At 37.5% G+C, this 24,077-nt stretch overlaps 1 protein-coding gene across 2 annotated transcripts in view; it reads left to right on the top strand.

The window, feature by feature from the left end:
* Positions 1 to 696: 696 nt before the first annotated feature.
* The window catches only part of KIF14 (kinesin family member 14), a 60,645-nt gene continuing 37,264 nt past the window's right edge, over positions 697 to 24,077 (top strand). The window contains exons 1-10 of one of the 2 annotated variants that reach the window (XM_044000042.1): positions 697 to 746; positions 4,542 to 5,721; positions 11,541 to 11,795; positions 12,176 to 12,263; positions 14,353 to 14,451; positions 16,119 to 16,171; positions 17,293 to 17,323; positions 17,902 to 18,009; positions 18,412 to 18,528; positions 18,870 to 18,985. In XM_044000042.1, coding sequence (XP_043855977.1) covers positions 4,646 to 5,721; positions 11,541 to 11,795; positions 12,176 to 12,263; positions 14,353 to 14,451; positions 16,119 to 16,171; positions 17,293 to 17,323; positions 17,902 to 18,009; positions 18,412 to 18,528; positions 18,870 to 18,985 — 1,943 coding nt within the window. In that variant the 5' untranslated portion in view covers positions 697 to 746; positions 4,542 to 4,645. Of the gene's footprint in view, positions 747 to 3,809; positions 3,915 to 4,541; positions 5,722 to 11,540; positions 11,796 to 12,175; positions 12,264 to 14,352; positions 14,452 to 16,118; positions 16,172 to 17,292; positions 17,324 to 17,901; positions 18,010 to 18,411; positions 18,529 to 18,869; positions 18,986 to 24,077 lie in introns of those variants that run through there. The other variant, XM_044000043.1, reaches the window with a different exon arrangement.

Here is a 24,077-nt window from a genome sequence, read left to right as displayed (position 1 = left end):
ATGGGCATTCGGCTTAGGTGGGCTAAGTAAAGGCGAGGAGCCCGCCGGCTGGGGAAGGGGTTTGGTCCCATCATTTAAAGGTATAAATGAGTGTCGGTCATCAAGCATTTATTAAGCTCTTCCTATGTGCCAGCGACCAGATACAGCCTAATCCTCTGAAATAGAATTTTTCCAGGATATTGTCACATTGGGGGTGGGCACGGGCGGAGGGGCATTAACTTGAACCAGCGCCTGTCCTGCGCTGTGGATTTGGACTTCCCTTGCCTTTTTATTCTTTTTTGGGGGGGGGCATGCAATAAAGCCCACCGCAGGGTCACCCCGCGGTTGCTCCTGGGCTACTTGAGTGAACGTCCGAGGCAAGAACCTGGGCGCTGGCTAGTAACGGTTCGGTTCCCTTCTTCCTCCCACCGGAGTGAGGATGACGTAGGACGATTTAGGCTGCCCCGGAGGGAGGGGGGCGGTGCCCAGCGTTGCCGGGAAACCGGGAGGGGAAAGGGGAGCCTCCTAAGGTCCGCTCCACTCTCTAGCCTGCCCCCTCGAGCCCAGAAGCCTCTATTCCGGAAGCCCGGGTGGGTGGAGCGGACACACCGACACACGCGAGCAAACCCAAACAAACCTCGGCTTCTTCCGGCAGAGGGCGGGACGAAGCGGAGGCACGGCGTCTGACTTGTGCTTCCGGCAGCCAATCAGGAGGCTGGGCGCTCTTTCAAATCTAGCCCGGCGCGGGGACTAGGCTCGGGGCGAAGGTGAGTGCTGTCGCGGTGGGGAGGTCGGCCGTCCGGGGTTAGGGCTGAGGGGAAGGGGCCAGGTGGGAGAGAGAGGCCAGTGGGGCGTTTATGAGATCAACCGGTCAAGGGCTGGAGAGTGGAAGCCTTCCACCTCCATCACTTACTTCAGCCATCCTCTCCTTCCGGTAGGGGAGGGGGGGAGGGGGAGCAGCTGCGCGGCCCCGTGATGCGTGAGCGCGCGCGAGGAAAGGGTCGGGGGGGGGGGGTGGGAAGAAAGGGGAGGGTAGTGCTGTTGTCTGTCAGACTGGGTGGGCGATTTTGCACGTTGATACTTTACTCCTTAGTGCGGGCGGGGGCTGCCCCCCCCCGGGGAGAGCCGAGGAGGGCTGGGGTGTGGTTTCCATTCGCCTTCCCCTCGTGCTAGGGTTTCTCTTCCCCCCTTCTAATAATCACACTTGGGGTCTTTACCTTACTGAGCTGTCATAGAAACCGATCCAGCTTCGAAAGTGGCCTCAGACAGTCCGTACAGACGATGACTATCTAACCCTTGGCCAGGCAACCTCGGCCTCGGTTTCCTCATTCGTAAAATGGGGATAACTCTTGTAGCCCTTGACTCAGAGTTGTCAGGATCAAAAGATGCTTTTAAGTGCTTTGCCAACCTCGATGCGTTAGGGTAAGGGTCCGACTTAGACCTCTTTAAGACTAAGTTGCGGGGAGCAGCTAGGTGGCGCAGTGGATAGAGCACCGGCCCTGGAGTCAGGAGTACCTGAGTTCAAATCCGGCCTCAGACACTTAACACTTACTAGCTGTGTGACCTTGGGCAAGTCACTTAACCCCAATTGCCTCACTAAAAAAAAAAAAAAAGACTAGGTTGCAGAACAGGCAGGGATTTGCATTGGTAGAGGAAGTTTCTTCAACGAGGAGTTCTGAGTGAAATTGCTGTTCGTGTTCCCCCAAAGAATTATTAAAAAGTAGGATGCCACAGTTGGAACTGGGAAGGGACCTGGAAGATCACAGTTAGGAGGGTTTCTAGAATTCTTCCACATTTTAAGAAAAATTATTTAAAAAAAAAATCTCTGCAGTTTCTCCAGTAACTTGTAGTCTACTTAATAGGTTGATTTGATTACAGGATAAGCCTTTTTTATAATAATATTCCTACAAACAAGAACTTTTAAAAGTGCATTCATAGGGGGCAGTTAGGTGGTGCAATGGGTAAAGCACCAGCCCTGGATTCAGGAGGACCTGAGTTCAAATGTGGCCTCAGACACTTGATACTTACTGGCTGTGTGACCCTGGGCAAGTCACTTAACCTCATTGCCTCGAAAAAACTAACAAACAAAAAAGTGCATTCATATTGTGCTTAACTCTTTCATAGAACTTTTAAATATTTCATTTTATCCTCACAACCACCACCCCACGAGGTTAAGAGGGACAGATGTCACCATTTTAGAGATCAGAAAGGTAAAGCAATTAGGTCAGCCTAATGAGTTTATGGCAGGGGTGCAGTTGAATGAAGGTTTCTTCACCTTCCAAGCAACACCTAGTTACCATATACGTTTTCTTAGTTTGGCTTTGCTCATTGTTTGTCTACATGGTCGTCTCGTCTGATTTAGACTGTAAATTCCTAGAAGGAAGAGAAGCTATTTTCCAGTTATCCAATATTGCAAAAGCTGCAAGCAGTGAACTCTTAATACATACTGGCTGTGCCATTTGTCTTTTGCTATAGTGTGACATTGCATTTAATTTTCTTATACTGATACCTTGTCTCATTTAGTTTATAAATTGTTGGAGGTTATGCAAGGTATATCATACTCTTTGTGTCTTCAAAAGTACCACGGAATTGTATTGAAAATGTTCAGTACTTGTATAAATGGCATTGATAAAGAAGTAACTTTTAAGGAAGGCAAGTTTGGAAATCTGTTTTTCTTCCAAAGAACCAGTTTATGTGGTGACCAAACTGATATTTAAGCATCAGAGATTTTATATATAAATACACACACACACATATAAGTTATTTTCTCCCCTCAATTATACTAAAAATCCAACAAAAGATAGGAAGGAAGCACACTAGTATGGTAGCAGTTTTGAGCATATGCTTTGTATACCTGCGTTTCATGTGAAATGTCTAATGAAGCTCATAAATCCATAAAATTTCCTAATAAACATAAGCCACATGAATATTAGACTAATTCTTTAATTTTTTTCAATAAAGCTTCCCCTCCTGCCTTCAGTTCAACTCCATTCCTAATGTGATTTCATAGGTGTATAGAATATATTTGTTTAAATGGCTCAGTCCTACTTCCATCTTCTTTTCCTTCACTTTCCCTAAAATTTCTTTCAAAAAACCTACCTTTCTCATTGCTTTTCAGAACTTGGGGGAAAAAAGAAGGCGAATCACAGAGGTCTCTAAAAACCACAGAGATATTATTAACCCCTTAATGTAACCCTTTAATGACGGGAACTGATCACAGAGAGAACTCAGATTTTAAGCATCATATGTGTATAAAGTACTGCGCTAAGGATACAAAGACATTTAATTTAGTTATCTTGATACTGCATCTTAAATAGTATACTTCAATCAGTCAGAGTATATTATTCTAGTATTCTAACTCCTATACTTCATTCTGTATTATTCTTATCCATATCTATCCATAAATTTTGTACAGATCTATTCAGTTTCTAAGGGCATTCCTCTAGGTCATGAAATATTACTTAAGTACAACTGTCTTTCATAGACTTTCAATCTGTTTTCCCTCACTAATGCTACTTGACCAGTTCACCTTTTTTCTAGCCAAACATTCCTCTGATGCTCTTTTATGCTGTTTCTTATGTGCAGTTCATCTTTAGTAATATATTACAGTCTATACCCATTATACATATCTCTGTTGCCTTTGGGCTGATCTTTAATTTTGATTTTTTGGAGATTGTTTTATTTCCTGATTCATAACTATTATAACAGCACTGGAAGAATTATGGTGTTAAAAGATGAGTTTTTGTTTCAGGGAAAAGCTCAGTGTCATTATAATCACTGCACAGCTTTCAAAAAGTGATCTTTCTTGCTTTCTTTCTCTGTTTAACTTCAGGTTCAGTTCATTTTCTATCTCTACTGCTTATTGAAGGTGTATATATTAATGGACTGGTTATGTGGGCTGTTCATCTACCTGTATAGCATCATCTGAACCACAGGTATACTTTATTCACTTGCTTTTTTCTGTGTAGATAGGCTGAACACTCATTCACTCACGAATTTCATTTAGAAGGCTCTGCAATCTTCTTGGGCTCAATTATATCAGCATAATGTTATCTACAAATAGGAACGTATGTTGTACATCACCATCTATATGTAATCCCTGTTTCCTTTGGACTTTTCACTCAACAATCTTCCTTCATCAAGTATTTATCTGTTTTATGCCTCTATTGATCTGATAAAAGGATGTCAAAGTTTCCTTTGTTCTGTCTTTCAAGGAATCTTGTGTGATTTAAATATGCACAAGAGATGCCTTGTTGAAGAGAATCTTTAAAGTTGTATTTTGTCTTACCAGATCAAGAGCTTGTTCAAAATAAACAAACAATAACCACAATGGGATCTTGTATTTGTTAATACCTTCAGTCATTTGTGTTATACTGTAAAGATGTAATCTTTTGTCAGATATTATTTGCTAAAGCCCACCCATCCCTTTTTCATCTGAGTAGGACATATATATAGTATGATTTACATAAGTGTAGGATACTTAATACCCTAAAATGTTTTCTAAGTCATGTTTTTTTTAAGTTTGTCTGAAATCTAATTTTTTTCTTCTTTGAATTTGACAGATTTTAAAAAGATGTCATTAAGAAAAGATGAGAAATCAAATGCATACTTGAAGAGTTTAACTTCCACAGCCTGAATCCTTTTTTAAAGACTTCTTGTTGTTAATATGTCAATATACAATACAGCTTTTGTTCAAAATCGCAATGATACCCACGGTTTATCTTTACAAAATAACTCATCACTTACTGCCCTTACCCAAAGCAGCAGACTTACGCAACATATGAAGTCAGAGAAGCCTGAGTGTGAAAATGATCCATTTCTAAAATCTCTAAGTAAAATAAAAGAAGTAAATAGAACCTATGTTATTTCAGCCTGTAAAAAAGTACAAGATGCACCTCTCACACCTCACTTGGAAGGCAGATTGGCACTCCAAAGAAGAACTAGAAAAATTCAAGAACCACCTCTGCTTGGTAGTCAGCTGCAGGAAGAAACAACAGAACAACTTACATTGCAACGTCGAATAACAACAGACTCTATGGAAAAGTGTAAGACAAATAAAAATGTTCCTGATGCAGTCGATAATAAGAAGTCTGTTTTGGAACAGAGTAATAAAAATGTAAAGGCAACAAACTCTTTTGTTAAATCTGTTTCATCTGTAGCTGAAGATATAAAACAAAGAAAAACAACTATAGATGAAAAGAACAAAGAAAAATGTTCAGCTCCCAGTGCAGAAAATGGAAGCCTTTTACATGATAGGTGTTCTGCTTTTCAAGTATTTGAGTCACAGAGTCAAAATGAAGTTAGTAGATTAGGACATTCAACAGTAACAAAGTCAATTCAGAACACATCAGATATAAAGATAATTACAACAGGAAACTTAAGTAATAGAAGTGTTGGAAAGGAAACAGTGAAAAACTTGAGTAATAAATTTGGAAGCATGGAAAAACCAAGAACACCCCGACGATGGATTGTGGAGGAAAACAAATTTACACCAAAAAGTAGTACTCCTCAGGGGAGAATCACAGCTTTGTCAGTTCCAAAAAACAGGACATGTCTTCAAATTCTGCAAAACCAAAAAAGTACAACTAGTTCATTTCTTGAAAATAAAAGTAAAAGATCACAAGAAAATACCTTACTGAGAGAAGAAACCATAATTCAGAACACGTTTAGACAATCAAATCTTTTGAAGGTAGAGAATAGTCAAGTGACAGTGGCTGTACGAGTAAGACCCTTCAGCAGCAGGTATGTACGTATTTTTGACATCAGAATCCAAAATAATTATAACAAGTGCATTTATCTTTCTTTTTTTTTAAGTGAGGCAATTGGGGTTAAGTGACTTGCCCAGGGTCACACAGCTAGTAAGTGTTAAGTGTCTGAGGCCAGATTTGAACTCAGGTCCTCCTGACTCCAGGGCTGGTGCTCTATCCACTGCACCACCTAACTGCCCCAGGCATTTATCTTTAATCTACTTTTGACAAGCAAAAATAAATCCTATTTGAAAAGCTTTTTAAGTTTAATGGAATACTTTCTTTACAATAGCCCTTTGGGGTAGAAATGGAAGTATTATGGTTCTAATTTTATGGAGATAGAAACTGAGGCATTGAGTGTTTGAGTGACTTGCCCCTGCTTACCCAACTAGCGAGCGTTGTGGCTGACACTGAAACTCAAGGTCCTTCTGGTTCCAAGACCCATTTATGTTTGTCTTGGGTACTGAAGTGTTTCTGGCAGGCAAAGAAGGGGACTGAAGGCTAGTTGAGGCACAGAGCTGTATGGATGAAGGCATGGAAGTGGAAAAGGGTAGGGCGGATTTGGGAGATGGAGAGCAGTCCACTTTGACTGCAGTGTAGCAGGAGAGCAGGATCACAAGATTTTAGATCAAGAGCTGGAGGAAGGGACCTCAGGTCTTTAAATCCAACCACTTCTTTTGACATATGAGAAAACAGGTTGAGAAAATTTAGTGACTAGTGAGCTTGTGAGGCAGAACTCCAGCCTAGGTCTTTCTGATTCCAAGTCATTCTCTCCAGGGTAGAACCAGACTCTAGAGGGCCTTGAAAGCCAGGAATGAAATTTACTTGGCAGGCAAATAGGGAGTCAAGTAGTTAAGTGACTATTATTCTCTTCCCTTTTCAACCTCCAAGCTCTTATTTATGCAGTACCTGTAGGGCTCCTCTACTCTTTGTCTACTTAACTCCTCCATGTTCTTTAAAACCCACATTAAGTGACCCTCTACATGAATTGTTCCAATGTTTCATGACTCCCTCTAGCTCTGTTCAGCCGGATAGGAATAAGAAGGGAGGTGGAATGTTTCTCTACTTCCTCCAGTCCTTCAAACATCTATTAAGCCCCTTTGTGGGCAGAGCACTGCATTCTGCAATGGGCGTGATACATAGTTTATGTAAGACATCCCTTTGTGCATGAGCCTAGTTTACCAGGAGATAATATGGATAATTATAACAATGACTAAGAGGTGCAGAGTAAAAGTGCTTTTAAAAGTGTTTGGCAAAAGATTGTTTAGGGATAGAGCAGTGACCTAGAGTCAGCAAGAACTGAATTTGAATGTGCCCTCAGATATTTGATCTGTGTGACCCTGGACAAGTCAACTGCTGTGTGTCTCAGTTTCCTAAACTGTAAAATGGGGATAATACTACTCATTTTCTAGGGTGGTTGTGTCAAGAGATATTGGTAAAATGTGTAGTGGTTGGCACTTGGGTGCTTGATAAAGGCTTGTGTCCTTAACTTCCTTCCCTATTTCCTCTAGAATTAAATATAAACCCCTTTTTAACTCATTTTAAAGTCATTCACAATTTGGTCCCTTCTTACCTTTCTGGTCTTTTCATACATCGCTTCACTCTTATGTTCTTTATGGACCAACCATATTGGCCTACTTGCTACTGTGCTTTCATTCATCATCTCCAGTCTTTGCGCCTTTGCCTTGGCTGTTCCCTGTGCCTGGAGTGCTAGCCTTCCTCACTTCTGCCTCATGGATTCCCCAGTTTACTTCAAGACTTAGCTAGCTCAAGTGCCACCTTCAGTAGGAGGCTTTTCCTTGTCCTAAAGATATTTCAGCCTCCTCGGCCTGCTTTGCATATATCTTATATCCCTGTGTATTACCTGTTGTCTGCTATTTGAATGCAAGCTCCTTGGCGGGGCAAGGACTGTTGTGCTTTTAATTTTGTATGCTTAACATTTCACTTAGTGCTTAGCATATAGTAGAAATTTAATAATTACTTTTGACTAATTGATAAATTATAAATCAGACACAAGGAATATTGCTGAGGAAAACAAATTTCAAGAGATGCCTATTGAAGCTGGTGCCTTAGGTGGAGGAATCTCATACATGGGGCAGAAATACTCTCCACCTCCAAAGAGAGAACTGATATCGGCAGAACACAAACTGAAGCCGGCTATTTTTCACTTTCTTTCATTTCTTTCCTTTTATTCAAGTTTTCTTATACAAAATGACTAATATGATAATGTTTTACAGAATGCCTAGGGATATCTGCTTACCACCTCAGGGAGAGGGAAGGGGAGGGAGGGAAGGAAGGATAAAATTTGGAACTCAAAACTGTAAATAAAAATGTTTATTACTTAAAAATAAATAAATTAACGTCAAATGAAAGCATCAAAATGTTTAAAAATATATGGGGCAGGGGCAGTTAGGTGGCGCAGTGGATAGAGCACCGGCCCTGGAGTCAGGAGGACCTGAGTTCAAATCCATCCTCAGACACTTAACACTTACTAGCTGTGTGACCCTCGGCAAGTCATTTAACCCCAATTGCCTCACTTAAAAAAAAAAATATGGGGCAGAAAACCAGAAAAGAGGCAAATCAGAAGTTACATGTGATCATGGCCCAGGGAGACACTGACCAAATGGTTAGGGCACCACCCAGGGTGAGTGGTGAGGCCCTGGAGGCCATAAAAAGAAAATACCTTCATTGTCTAAAACCTTAAAGAGGGATTTCAACCCGGGCCTAGGGGATAGAATTGGGGTAGACTAGCAAGAACTTGACCCAGAAGGTCAGAGCTGAGGGAAAGAACCTTGAAATAAGAAGGAAAGTGATTTAACTAATAGGGAGTACCTAGAAGGAACCGGGTAGAGTTCATTGAGTAAAATGAAACTGTATTTGTGATTTCCTGTATTTCTGAAAGGACAGGTAGGTAGGTGGTGCAGAGGATAGAGGGCTGGGTATGGAGTCTGGAGGACCAGAATTCAAATCCATACTCACTTACTAGCTGCGTGATCCTGGGTAAGCCACTTAACCCTGTTGGTCTCAGTTCATCTGTAAAATCAGCTGGAGAAGGAAATGGGAAACCCTCTAGTTTGCCAAGAAAACCCCAAATGGGTTCACCAAGAGTTAAACATGACTGAAACAATTGAACAAGCACAGATATTTCTCAAAGGCCCTTATTTGTTTGATTTGTAGTCAGGAGAACTGTGTTGTGATGCAACAGTAGCCTTCTAACTATGAATAAATCCCCAAGCCTCATCTATGAATACTAGAAAACTTGAATTTACCCAACGAATGTAAGGTCTTCCAGTACAGGGACTGTTACTTGTTATCTTTGTATACCCTGGCACATAGTAGGTGCTGAAGAAATGCTTGTGATTGATTGGTTACATATGTAAAACTTTTGGGGGGGGGCAGGGCAATGAGGGTTAAGTGACTTACTCAGGGTCACACAGCTAGTTAAGTGTCAAGTGTCTGAGGCTGGATTTGAACTCAGGTACTCTTGAATCCAGGGCCCGTGCTTTATCCACTACGTCACCTAGCTGCCCCCTGTAAGACATTTTTGTGAAGAAAATGCTTTCTGAACATTTATCTGCTGCATGTGTTAAAGTATTCAGAATTATGGAGAAATAATATACCTTTGGGAACTAGTCTTGCATTAGGAATGATAGTAACTACTTTAGTTGTTGAGTTGTATCTGACTCTTTGTGATCCCATTTGGGCTTTTCTTAGAAAGGATGCTGGAGTGATTTGCTATGTCCTTCTCTAGCTCATTTTACAGATGAGGAAACTGAGGCAAACCAGGTAAAATAACTTGCCCAGGGTCATATAGCTAGTAAGTTTATGAGGCCAGATTTGAACTCGATAAGAGGAGTCTTTCTGACTCCAGGCCCAGTGCTCTATTTACTATGCCATCAAATGCCCCAATAACTACTTTAATGTTACATTTAAAGTAATCATTAAATATTTTGTGTATAGCAGCTTGTTAGTAAGGTCAGAAGTTAGTTGGAATTCAGTGTATTTGATGTTTCCAAGCTGTTGGTTTAATGGACCCATATCTATATCAGACTTAGTATTTGTAAATAAATTTATTTAAATGATTTGTATGTTTATAATTTGTTTGTAATTTAATAAAGTTAACATCAACAGTGAAAGTACCAGGAAAAATTTCAAAATTATTGTAGCAGTATTGGTAAGTTTGCTGATTATCTCTGTTACCCAGGAAATAGGATAGTTGAAGTGTGGTATCATAGAATCATAGATTATTAGAGTTGGCAGGGAATCTAGAACCTAGGCTGAACGTCTCTAACTAATCTCACCCTAAATTCATGCCTACTATGTATAAGAATAAACATCACAGATTTTGACCTAGAAAATAACTTAGAGGTCATCTACCCCCCTCCCATCCCACTTTACAGATACTCCAGTCCTTAAATCTCCAGCTACCTATTGGACATCTTGAGCTGGCTATCCGGTGGCTGTGTTTTAAAACTCAACATGTCCTTGAACTGATTTCATTAACTTTCCCCCAAAAAACCCTCCCCTCTTTTAAACTTTCCTATTACTATAAGGGAGCAACTAGGTGGTACAGCGAGTAGAGTTCCGAGCCTGGAGTCAGGGAAGATGAGCTCAAATCTGGCCTCAGACGTAGTAGCTGTGTGACCCTGAGCAATTCACTCATGTCTCAATGCCCTGGGATGAGACTATAAATTGCTTAGGTGTTGATTTTCACTGGTAAGGGAAGGTTCCTCATTGACAGCTCCATATGCTAATGATATTGATGGGGGGTGAGGGAGGGGAGAAGGGGAGGGGGTCCTGGGTAAGCCACTTAACCCTGAAGGATAAAATTTGGAACTTAAAACTTTAAATAAAAATGTTTATTACTTAAAAATAAATAAAAAGTCAATTGAAAGCATCAAGGAATAACAGCAAAATGTTTAAAAAATACATGGGACAGAAAACCAGAAAAGAGGCAAATCATAAGTTACATATGAACATGGCCCAGGGAGACAATGACCAAATTTTTTTCGGGGGGGGGTGTATTTTAAAAAAAAGATCACAGCAAGCATTGCATTTATTCTTTGTCTCCAAGAAACAGATAAGCCTTTCCCTGTTAGTAAACTCGAGTAGATCAAATAGATCAAGAATTTATAGTAAGGCCATTTTTCAAATTAAAATATTGGTTAAAATGCATTTTAATAGGATAGTAAAAAAAATTGCTGGGAAAGTAGTGAGAGAATTTAAGGCCTTGGGGTAGATATTGATAATAGTGGGGAGAAATGCAATATTTAAGTGTTTGCCTTTGATACTAGAGGACATTATATATTTAAATAGACTACATTTAATAGATTATCTATGAATTTTTTGGAAAAAAATTGAAATTTACTTATAGATATGCATACATATATGTATGTATAGATATACATACATACATATGTATACACGCAGTACTGTCACTTTGCTATATAATATTTACTATCAAGAACAATTTAATACTATGTCCATAATGAACTTATTCTAGGGGTGTTAGTTATTAAAGTATCAAAAGAACTTTATACAGTGAGGTTTCATCCAAGCTATATTGTAATTGATGAAAAATGTGACTTTTTTTTTCCTACTGAAAAGAGGACTTACTGAAAAGAGTTAGACTTAAGGAAATAATAAACATTTTCATGTCTTTTCCCTCATATAAACTCAGTTATAATTTTAAAAGTAGAAGTCTTCCTATGAAAGACAATCATGTTTCAAATAATTATAAGGTCTTGATTTTATACCAGACAAATAGAAGAAACATGTTAATTGTATTTTTCCCCTTTTTATTTCTTTTTAAAGAGAGAAAACTGAAAAAGCAACCCAGGTAGTCTTCATGAATGGTCAAGAGATAACTGTGCAACATCCCGACATGAAACAAACCTATAATTTTGTTTATGACTTTTCATTCTGGTCTTTTGACAAATGTCATTCTAACTATGCAAGCCAGATGACAGTCTATGAGACTTTAGCAGTGCCACTCTTGGAAAGAGCTTTTGAAGGATATAACACTTGTCTCTTTGCTTATGGACAGACCGGCTCTGGAAAATCATATACGTAAGTTTTCTTGTATGTACAATTATCCAGGAACTTATTAAACTTTTAAATTATATGTTTATTAAACTTTACATTAAATCATAGCAAATAAGAGAACTTATGGCAGTATTGCCACAGAGTTAGGGCACATGTTGGAGATGGGGAGTATTCTATCACCACTTATGTTTTATTTTACTAGAGGATTTTTAACATTCGTATTAAAATAAATTCCTGTTGGACATTTATTTTTTTCCCTCTGATAACTTATGTTCTAAGGGTATAGTCAGGATGATATAAATGTGTGACTTTAATTTATCATAGCCAAAGAAACTAGACAGTGTTTTGGTTTGTTTTTGGTTTTTAAGTTATAGTCTTTCCTTATTATGATGTTTTCTTTCTAGAATGATGGGGTTTGGTGAAGAACTTGGTATAATTCCCAGATTTTGTGAAGATCTCTTTTCTCAAGTAGCCAAAAAAGAAACACAAGAGGTATGGCCTTGGAGTATTTGTGTACTGTATGCTTATTCTGGAAAAGTGGATTAGAAAGCTTACCAATTAAAACAAATTGAAGTCATAAATAAAGTATTATGAGGGGACAGATTTGATTTCAAAATCTTTCTTTATTGTTACATTCCTCTGTGTGTGTGTGTGTGTGTCTGTCTGTCTGTGTTTTTGGAGGGGTGAGATTGAAATTGGGGAGCTTGTTGTCCCTAGCAGTAGATCATGATGATGGGGCCATCTATCCTCTTTCCACCTTCTCTTTTATTTGTGACATATATGATAATGAAGACTTGTAGTTACTCCAAGCCACTGCTTATGTTTACCATAGCCAGGAAGAGAAAGAAAGGGAAGTGGGAGTGGGGAGGAATAACGATTTATATAAATGCCTACTATGTGCCAGTGTTTTTTCCAAATATTATCTCACTTGATTTTCACAACAACCCTGTGAAGTAGGTGCTATTATTTGTTCTATTTTACAGTTGAGTAAACTGAAACAAACAGAACTTTCCCAGGGTCACACAACTAGTAAATATTGGAGGCACGGCTTTAATTCAGGTTGTCCTTACTACAGGCTCAGTGCTGTATCCACTGAGCCACCCAGCTACCTCATAGACAAGTAGAGACCTGTAGAGGTGACTGAAGATCATATTCTCTGTCTTCTCTATCAAAAAATAAAAATGTTTTTGTGACATCTGTTGTTAGCTAAACCTATGTAAAGATAAATTCTCTTAGGTGCTCTCTTAGCCCCAAGGACCACGTCTATAATTTGAGAAGGCTACTAAAAATGACATTTATTTTACTTGCAAAGCATTTTATCTTCTATTCCACTTAGCTCCTTTATCCTGGTTAGTATTTATTCAAACCAAATTCCCTGTACTATGACTTCAAGTTCCAGCTTCTTTTAAAAATTGAACTTGTGATAAATTAGTGAACACTGCTTGACCAACATGGAAACCTTTTGGATTGCCTTAAAATTTCACTTCTTGGTAACGGTGCGTCTTCATTCAGTTAATGGATGCTATGACTACTTATTTTCTTGGTCTGACATGCTTCCCATTGACCATGCTCCTTCCCACCTGTCTCATTCTCTTCCTAAAGCTCTCCTGATACTAACCCCTTTTGCACCTGGGAGGACCTAATCCTACTCTAACAAAAATCTGCTTAAAGTCCTTTGCCTGGAATTCAAGGTCATCCATGCTGTAGCCTTCTATCTTCTTTATCAAATTCCCTCCTCTTCATTGCTCCCCCTCCTTCAACAAGGCTGATCATCTTCCTACCTCACAACCATATCATGCTCATCATGTCCCTGTGATTTCTTTTGGGCTGCTACCCCTGGTTCCTTGGACTGCCTTTCTTATTATTCACTCACTTGGGGCTCAGGCTCCTCCTCCCTGACGCTTTCTCTGAACACTCTGGACTACAGCGATCTTTTCCTTTTGACTATCCCATACTCCTTGTTGCCAGGACCACTTATTTTCCCCCTTAATCATATGCCTCGTCTTGTTACCTGTGTTTTATGTGTCTTATCTCTCCTTTGCAGTTGACTTTCCTAGCATCTTGTAAAATACTCTGTACAATACTGGTGCTTCCCAAGGTAAAGGGATGTATCTTATACACTGTATTCTTCATAGTTACTCTGGATACAATAGATAAGAATTAATACATGCTAGCCCATAAAAGGAATTTAAGGATCTACCTTTAAGAGTATATTTGTGGGGCAGCTAGGTGGTGCAGTGGATAGAGCACCGGCCCTGGATTCAGGAGGACCTGAGTTCAAATCTGGCCTCAGACACTTAACACTTACTAGCTGTGTGACCCTGGGCAAGTCACTTAACCCTAATTGCCTCACTTAAAAAAAAAAAAAAGAGTATATTTGCAGGGCAGCTAGGTGGCACAGTGGATAGAGCACCGGCCCTGGATTTAGGAGGACCTGAGTTCAAATCCAGCTTCAGACACTGTCAAGTGTCTAGCTGTGTGACCCTGAGCAAGTCACTTAACCCTCATTGCCCTGCAAAAAGAAAAAGAAAGAGAAAAAAAAAGAGTATATTTGAATTGTACTTGTTTCTCTTTATACTAGGTCTCCTATCACCTTGAAATGAGTTTCTTTGAAATCTACAATGAAAAAATTCATGATCTACTTGTTTGTAAAGCTGAAAATGGACAGAAGAAGCAACCTGTAAGATTTCAGAATTCTATTCTGCTTGCCTGTTTCAAATTCATGAGATGTTAATACATCGTTTCAGTTTTTGAAGATGCTATAGGTGGAACAGACAATGTATGTGAGCTGCAGTTGTTCTCTTGTTCTTTGAACAGTTATTAAGCAATAATTGTATTGATTAACAAAAACTAAATCACTTATAGGATATCCATCTTAATTTTAATCTAGTACTAGTTTAAAAAAAAAGACACCGAGCTTCCCTCCCCCGCTTAAGTTTAACTGAACTATGACTAATGTATCATTAAAAAGCACTAGAAAAGGGAGCAGCCAGGTGGCACAGTGGATTAAGCACTGGCCTTGGATTCAGGAGGACCTGAGTTCAAATCCAGCCTCAGACACTTTCTACTTAACTAGCTGTGTGACCCTGGGCAAGTCACTTAACTCTCATTGCCCTGAAAAAATTAAAAACAAAAAAACAAAAAGCAAACAAACAAAAAAAAGCACTAGACGTATTCTTGGTATATTTTTAAGGTGGGACATCCTTTTTGAAAAATTATGAATCAATATCTATCCTGTGGATATCCTTTTTTTTTTTTTTTTTTTTTTTTTTTTTTAGTGAGGCAATTGGGGTTAAGTGACTTGCCCAGGGTCACACAGCTAGTAAGTGTTAAGTGTCTGAGGCCGGATTTGAACTCAGGTACTCCTGAATCCAGGGCCAGTGCTCTATCCACTGCGCCACCTAGCTGCCCCGGATATCCTTTTCATGTAAAATTCTTCTTTAACATAAATGCATAGTTGCTCACATAAAATTGTTATAATTTAAAACCTGGAAGGGGCCACAGAGAACCCTCATTTCACAGATGAGGAAATTGAATCCCAGAGAAGTTTATATATATGTGTGTGTGTGTGTGTGTGTGTGTGTGTGTGTGTGTGTGTGTGTGTGTGTGTGTGTGTGTGTATACACATATATGTCTAATTATGCAGTGGCATAAAGACAAATTGAATGTATATGTGTGTATATAAAGTTTTTCATTAAGCAGTTAATTTTCTTTTTTTCTTTGTCTTTTAATTGATATCTTTTGTTGAAATATCACATTCATTTAAAATTCATTTCCTTTTACCCCTAATAAAGATTTAAAAAAAAGTTTAATAAAACCAATATGTTGACTGTTTCTGACAATGAATGCAAAATGCATACCTTTTCCTCTTTAATAATTTGTTTCTAAACATCATTAACATAGTTTTACTTTTTTGTTTTGTTATATTGACAGTAGACAGATTTTTCAATGTACCATATTCAAATTATGGAATTGGGGGGGGCATAATATGTAGTAGTATACTGAAATTACCTAAATCCTTTTGTTCCAAAGTTTTTACTAGTTTTTCAGTTCCTGTGCAAAGTTCTATAGTAGTTACTGCTAGGACTTAGATCAATTTACTGTCTTGTTGGTTTTTTTATGCATAAATTTTGCTTGGAATAAAAGTTCTGTTTTATAGGTTTGCTGTGTTTGGACAACCTTCTGCTTTGCAAATTGTTAATTTTGAGAACATTTTGGTATTTATTTCTGAGCAAAAAAAGGGATGAATTTTTTTCTCCAAATTCAGAAGGTAGAAAAATAATGCTTTTAAGTTGTGTTTTATGTTATTTTTGTGACTTAACTAATCCTAATATTAATTTTTACCAGCTCAGAGTAAGAGAGCACCCAGTTTCCGGACCCTATGTAGAAGCTCTTTCAGTGTAAGTTTTGAAAGGGATTAGGGAAAAAAGGGACTGAATATATTTCTGATGGTGTCCTAGGTTTGTAGATGCAGCCTTTTGGAGTAAATGTTATCCATCTAATTCTATAGATGTTTGTTTAACACCTTCACTGTGAATAGTGTTGAGCTTTCTACTGGAAGAAATACATTAGAAAAATTAGGTGAGACAAGAGTCTCTGCTCTCATGAAACTTACAATTTAATATATGATTAATATAGGAGGAAAGAATCAATGATAACACCAAGATTTCAAATATGGAACACTGGGTTAAAGGTGTACTCCTAGCAGAAATAGTAAGGAGAAGCAGGTTTTAGTCACGTGGAATTTAAAATGTTTACACTAAGGACACTAAGCTCTAAGTTCCTAACTACTTACCCAGGTCAGAAACCCTTGCACTACCATTCCTTTTCCACCCCATCTGTGAGTATACTTCTAGTACTTCCTTCTCTTGTAAGCTATATCATAAAACTTTGCAAGGGCAATGACTATGTCTTTCTAGCTTTTTGTATCCTCTATAGTACCTAGCATAGATTTCCACACAGTTAGCATTCATTAAATATTTTCTGATTAACCAATTTTCCTAGCTCTCCTTTCTTCCCATTTCAACTTCCCATTTCTTTTTCTGAGGAACTTGTGTTACTATTGCCAGGAGAGGTGGGGAAAAGGATCTGAATTAAATTGAATGATCTTTGATCCTCAGCCTTCTGTCCTGTGCTTCCTTCCTCAAGGAGGAAAGCAAGATTGGCTTGTAAGAAATTAGAACAATTAACAAGCCCAGAATTGTTTTGAAGTTAGATAAGCATATACAGAGAACTTTAGATTTACAATTCTAGACTTGGTTATTACAGTATTGTTTCTTCATTATCTTAAGAGAATATTCATTTTCTCTATTTGAATTATCACTCCGTTTCCAGTCATATACAAATGATGTGTTCCTGCCATATAGGAAATGACATCAAATAATCTATGAATTATTACAGTCATGTGTTTGAAGATAGCTATGATATATTTGAAAACTTATTTGTGTTTTATGAAAAGAAAAATTGGAATTATCTTTGGTGACATCTATATTTCCTTTCTGTTTTGTTTTTTTTTAAATAGGAATGTTGTCAGTTCTTACTCTGATGTCCAGGTAAGATCTAATGTCTGTTTTATTAAAAAACTTTCTGTTTGGGGGCAGCTAGGTGGCACAGTGGATAGAACACCGGCCCTGGATTCAGGAGGACCCGAGTTCAAATCTGGCCTCAGACACTGTTTTATAGCTAGAAATACATTGCTCTTCTTATATAGAAAATGAATCTTTTATATCAACCCAGGAAAATAGAATTTTTTTAAAGTTATAATATTTTTATCCAGTTGAGATTTATTTGTGAGGAAAAAATAGGAAAGGGAGATTAAAAACTGATGAAAATATCTCAATTCTGCTAATAACTTACTTCCTTATAAGTACTTTAAAGTCTCTTCACAGAAGTCCAGTGAGAAAGTTAGTACAAGTATTATTTCCACTTAAAGAGGAAGAAACAGCCTCTGAGAGGTTTTAGACTGGCCCATGGCCACATATATGGATATTAGGAGATTTCAAACCTAGGTCTCATAAATATAAAAATTGCATTTTCTCCACTGTGCCATCAGATTGACCTTTCCTTTATTCTGTCATTTTGCTCTCCTTCCTCCTTTTTAAATTAAATTAAATTTTAATTTTTTAATTAGAGTTGGCTTGAATTGGGAAATAAACAAAGAGCAACTGCTGCTACTGGTATGAATGACAAAAGTTCCCGTTCACATTCGGTTTTTACTTTGGTGATGACCCAAACAAAGGTACTTTTTGATGATTGGTTTGCATATGTATCAACAGTGAAATTGAAGCTTATGTTTTTCTCCTATATAATACAGTGGATTACATAAAGAAGGCACAGTCAATAGTATCTGACTAAGAGGGTCGTTCTGTGATAGAGTGTCAATAGACAGCTTATGATTTATAATACTTTTTAAAGCAACGAGTTCATTATTTTTTTATTTATAGAGCATAATTCTATCTTTAGTTGTATGAATATAGAGTATGAATGTTTTATTATATGATCACACCAATGAGAATGAATAATTTTGAAAATAAAGAGTTAGCAATGTTGTATAATTATTTTCCTTTTGAAGATGTTTATGCTTTAGGATAACTAACTCTGATTTTAGAACACCGATTTTTCACTTTTTTTTTTACTACAGACTGAATTTGTGGAAGAGGAAGAACATGATCGCAGGATCATCAGTCGCATAAATCTAATTGATCTGGCGGGCAGTGAGCGCTGCTCAGCAACTCAGACTAGTGGGGAGAGGCTAAAGGTGAATGTTTGCCATGTTACATTTTGATGAAACTTATGTTAAAGAATGTTATATCTGGAAGAGACCACAACATTTTCAAATGGCAGTCATTTAATTTGCAGTTTGGTGTATTGTATTCTTTTGATATTATGCAGGCTGTGGCCTTAAGTTGTTTTTAACTATATAACTGCTTGTTTCAAATATCTTTGTAGACTTCTGAATCAGAGCTGAGGTGGCAGTTATATTGTAGAGGAGAAATCTTATTTAGTTAACCAATTAAAAATTTTATTTTAGGGAACCAGATGAGGTGACATTATTGTAACATGTCAGTAATCTTTTTTTTCTGCTCTTTTTTGATTTAGGAAGGTGTGAGTATTAACAAGTCACTCTTAACTTTGGGAAAGGTTATTTCTGCTCTCTCTGAGCAAGCAAACCGAAAAAAAATTTTTATTCCTTATCGTGAATCTGTTCTTACTTGGTGAGTATATTTTGAAGTACAAAGTATTGTATGAAACAACTCATTGACTAAGGGAGAAAAGTGCATATGTTCTCATAATAGCTTTTCATATTCTGTGAGTTACCTTTTAAAATCTTATTTTATAGAGAGAGATAACATGCACTACATGTGTTTATGTGCTATCACATATTAATATATGTCTTTCTTAGTTCAGAATACAGTATTTAGACTATTCCCTAAGCACTTGGAAGCAGGGCTGTTTTTCCACTTTACAGAGATGTAGCTTTGCAATTGATGTTTTATAATGGCGTTACCAACTGAAAGCCTATAGGGAATAACCTGACTTTCATAGATTTTGAAACTTATTGAAAGAGATAATATTCATTATGCATCAATAAAAGAAAAATGTTCTGTTAGCCTAAATCTGATTCTCACCAACTTGTTGCTAGGGTAGAAATGATGAGAAACTTGGCGGTAGGTGGGAGTGTGTGGGGAATTAGTCCACCTTAGAATTTGTGATAGCGAGAGAGAGAGAAAACCAGGTATGTAGTCTGAAATAGATTCTAATTTTTAGGAGACCAGATTTCAAAAGATTCAGAGAAAGCACATGGGCTAAAACTTTATAGGGGAAATCGGTCCAGGAGTAATGAGATGAAATTCTATAGACAAAAAATAAGCAATCCCAGTAAGGAGGAAAAGGGAGAAATATCTAAAGCTACTTGGTGGATAAATGGAATTTATCAACAAACTTAATTTTTAGAAAGACATGTATGGAAATTAGAAGCAAAGACAAGTAACAAGGGTGAATACAGAAGTGTGGCCAGTTCCTGTTAGAATAGCATCTAGAGTTCTAGAATGAGATGAAGCTGGTGATAAAGGACACGACAACAAAAATGTGGGGGTTTGGCGATGTTATTTTTACTATATTGTGGGAAAAGGAGACTCAAAGAAGGGATGGGATTCATATACAGGATGAGGGGGATGATAATTTATTATAGAGAGAAGACAGAGGCACTCAAATCTTATTTTCCTTTTGTTTTCTCTGCCAGGGAAAATGAGCTTTAGACTGGAAAAGAATAGAACAAAATGATGAAAAGATGGAGTGATGTTGGCTAGAGAATCATGTAGATATATACTTTCAGAACTGGTTGGCTGGAAGCAGAAAGTAATTGTTAATGTTTAGATGTCAGCATAGTAAGAAGTCTCTAGTGGCGTGCCCTAGGAATTTGTGTTTGGCTTTGGCCTTTCTGCCTTTTAGCATTTTTATCAGAAACCTGAATAAATATAGATGACTTGTTCATCATCTTTGAAGATCACACAAAGCTGAGAGGGATAGCTAATATTAGATGACAAGGTCAAGATTTATTTATTTTTGGTTTTGTTTTTTGTTTTTTTTTGTGAGGCAATTGGGGTTAAGTGACTTGCCCAGGGTCACACAGCCAGTAAGTGTTAAGTGTCTGAGGCCGGATTTGAACGTAGGTCCTTTTGATTCCAGGGCCGGTGCTCTATCCACTGCGCCATCTAGCTGCCCCAAGATTTATTTTTAAAAGATTTTGACCATATAGATCAGTGGACTCAATTGAATAATAGGGCTAAGTGCCTGGGTTTGATAATTCAACCTCACAAGTTTAGGATAGAGGAATTATAGGAAGGAGTAAGTTCATTTGAAAACTATTAGGGGATTTTGGTGGACTGTAATTTTTTTTTTTAATTTATTTGAGGGCAGCTAGGTGGTGCAGTGGATAAAGCACTGGCCCTGGATTCAGGAGGACCTGAGTTCAAATTCAGCCTCAGATACTTGACATTTATTAGCTGTGTGACCCTGGGCAAGTCACTTAACCCTCATTGCCTCACCCCCCCCAAAAAAAAATTTATGTAGAATTTTATTTTCCCCCCAATTACATGTAAAAACAATTTTAACATCCATTTTTAAAACTTTGTGTTCCAAATTCTCTTCCTCCCTCCCCTTAAGAACTCAAGCAATTCAATATAAGTTATACATGTGTAGTTATGCAAAACATTTCCACATTAGTCAGGTTGTGAAAGTAAACAGACAAAAAAACTTAGGAAAAAGAAACTAAAAACAGTTTGCTTCAATCTATATTCAGACACCATCAGTTCTTTCTCTGGACATGAATTGCATTTTTTATAAGTCCTTCAGGGTTGTCTTGGATCATTGTATTGCTGAGAATAGCTAAGTCATTCACAGCTGATCATCTTAGAATATTGCTGTTACTTTGTATACAGTCCATATCACTTTGTATTGAGCTGTAATTTTAATATATGTTCTGTTGTGATATAGCAGCCTTAAATGCTCAGGTAGTCTTAGAATGCATTTTTTAAAAAGCATTGTGTCTAGCACTTCCAATGCTGTGCTTTTCATGAAAACACGACCCATCTTTTAAGATTTTTATTAGACATTTATTGTTACTATATGAAAGCAAGAAATGGAATTCAATAGTCTTTGAAGAATTAATAAAAGTCACATTGAGGGCAATGGAAAAATACATGATGAGTATGAGCAGGTTGTAATATATTAACTAATGAGGAATTCTGGAAAAAGAAAAAGAGTAAAATATATCATCAAGGAATTTTTTATAGGGCCATGGTGAAAGTGAGGGATCATTGGTACAGCTAAAGAGATCTATTGGTACCCCTGCAATGTCTAGAAAAATTGGGAAGAGCCTTCAGTGTGTTAAGTGATTTCTCTTTATGGCTTAGAGTTATACAGGGTGGTCAGTAATAGATAGGTTTTGATCTTTATCATGGGAAGGAACTTCTGAATGAATGTGATCACTGATCCATTTGAGTATTTTAAGTTCAGTACTAGAGAGATGCTAATACTCCTGTACTGTGCCAAGGTCAGCCCACATTTAGAGTTTTTGTTTTGCAGGGCAATGAGGGTTAAGTGATTTGCCTAGGGTCTTCCCCCGACATTTAGAGGGTTTGTTTTTTTTTGGTGAGGCAGGTGGGGTTAAGTGACTTGCCCAGGGTCACACAGCTAGTGTCAAGTGTCTTAGGTCAGATTTGAACTCAGGTCCTCCTGACTCCAGGGCCGGTGCTCTATCCACTGCACCACCTAGCTGCCGCTTGTATTTAGAGTTTTCTCTTTAGTTCTAGGTACTACATTTTAGATAAATGAGAGCACTCAAAGGAGGGCAGCCTCTATGGTGGAGAACTGAAAGATTGTGCCACTGGAAACTAGAGGCAATGGGACTATTTTCCTGGAGGAGAGATAATTTAGGTAGTTCCCTGAAAGCTACTTAGGCAGCTCATTAAAGCTCCCTTCTAGTGTTTGCCAGAGGTCAAAATTAAAATCACTGAAAGGGAATTTTAGGTGGAAGCCATTCTAGGATTGATCAGGAAATCATCCTGATAAGATCTACCCAAAAGAGAAATGCCCTGCTTCTGGAGTAATGGGCTCCCTCCCATAGGAAGTCTTTTAACAAAGGCTAGATGACCATTTGTTGACTATATTGTAGAGGGAATTCTTGATTAGGTACTTGACCGGTAGGTATTAAGTGACTTCTTTTTTTTTTTTTTTTTTTTTTTTAGTGAGGCACTTGGGGTTAAGTGTCTTGCCCAGGGTCACACAGCTAGTAAGTGTTAAGTGTCTGAGGCTGGATTTGAACTCAGGTACTCCTGACTCCAGGGCCGGTGCTCTATCCACTGTGCCACTTAGCTGCCCCATATTAAGTGACTTCTAAGATGCCTTTCCACTCTGAGATTCTCTGGATTTTTTTTTTTCCATTCTATTCTTTTCAGCCCTGGTTTATTCTTTCCTTCCTCACAGATACTTTTTTTGTATTACACATTTTTTGTTTGTTTTGGTTTTTGGTTTTTGGGGTTTTTTAAAATTAATTAATTTTTATATATTTTTGTTTAGAATTTTATTTTCCAAGTTACATGTAAAAGCAAATTTTGACATCAGTTTTTTAAAACTTTGTGTTCCAACTTTTCTTCCTCCCTCCCTTCATATCCGCCACCCCAAGAACTCAAGCAATTCAATGTAAGTTATACATGAGTAGTCATGTAAAACATCTCTACATTAGCTAGGTTGTGAGAGAAAACAGATAAGAACAAGACTTCAGATTAAGGAGTTGTCCAAAAAAAAAAATGTGTTTCAGTCTGTTTTCAGATGCCATCAGTTCTTTCTCTGTAGGTGTACTGCAATTTTCATAAGTCCTTCAGAATTGTATTAGATCATTGCCTTGCTGAAAATAACCATGTGCTTCCCAGCAGATCATCTTACACTTTTGCTGTTATTTTGTATACAGTACATTTCTCTCTACCTTGGTTCATTTGGGTCTTTCCAGGTTTTTCTGATAGCATCCTGTTCATCATAACTTTTATATAGTATCTTAAACTTGATAAAGAATTTTCTTCACAGTAGCCTAGCAGAGTAGGTACCACACTGTGGTACACATTTAATAAATACTTTTTTGAATTGTGTCTTTTTTTTTTATGTATAAGGTATTTTATTTTTTCCGTTACATGTAAAGATAGTTCTCAACTTTTGTTTATACAAACTTTACAATTTCAGATTTTTCTCCCTCCCTCCCCCCTCCCCTAGACAACAGGTAATCTGATATAGGTTATATCTATATATCTATATACATATAGATATATAAATATACACACACATATATATATACACATAATAACATTAATCCTATTTCTGCATTAATCCTGTTACAAGAGAAAAAATCAGAGCAGTGATGCAAAACCTCAAAATAGAAAAAAAAACAACAGCACCCAAAACAAAAGAAATATTAAATTGTGTCTTATAAGAGGTTTCATTTGTTTAATATATTGAAATTCTTTGGCTTAGAAAATTTTCAATACAAGCAAATTTAATGTCATTTATATTACTAGGGAATCACAGGTGCTCTCATTGTTATTCTAGCAATTTTTCCTTGCAAAGCTGAACTGTTTCTTAGAATATATATAATTTTTTCAAAAGTTTGTTTTCTATCAGGTGTTGTATAAGAAGTTCACATTTTTTAATGTTGAAGAGTCCCTCCAGTGGGAATCAACTTTGCATTGCTAATTAGGCTAGCTAACATGTTTAATTGAAAAATATATAATTTAATGCACTATAATAGCATTTTAT

Source organism: Dromiciops gliroides, chromosome 4 (genome assembly GCF_019393635.1).
Source record: "Dromiciops gliroides isolate mDroGli1 chromosome 4, mDroGli1.pri, whole genome shotgun sequence".
NCBI classification, from domain to species: Eukaryota; Metazoa; Chordata; class Mammalia; order Microbiotheria; family Microbiotheriidae; genus Dromiciops; species Dromiciops gliroides.
Note: the sequence above shows the minus strand (reverse complement) of the source record. Positions and strands in the feature narration are given on the sequence as shown.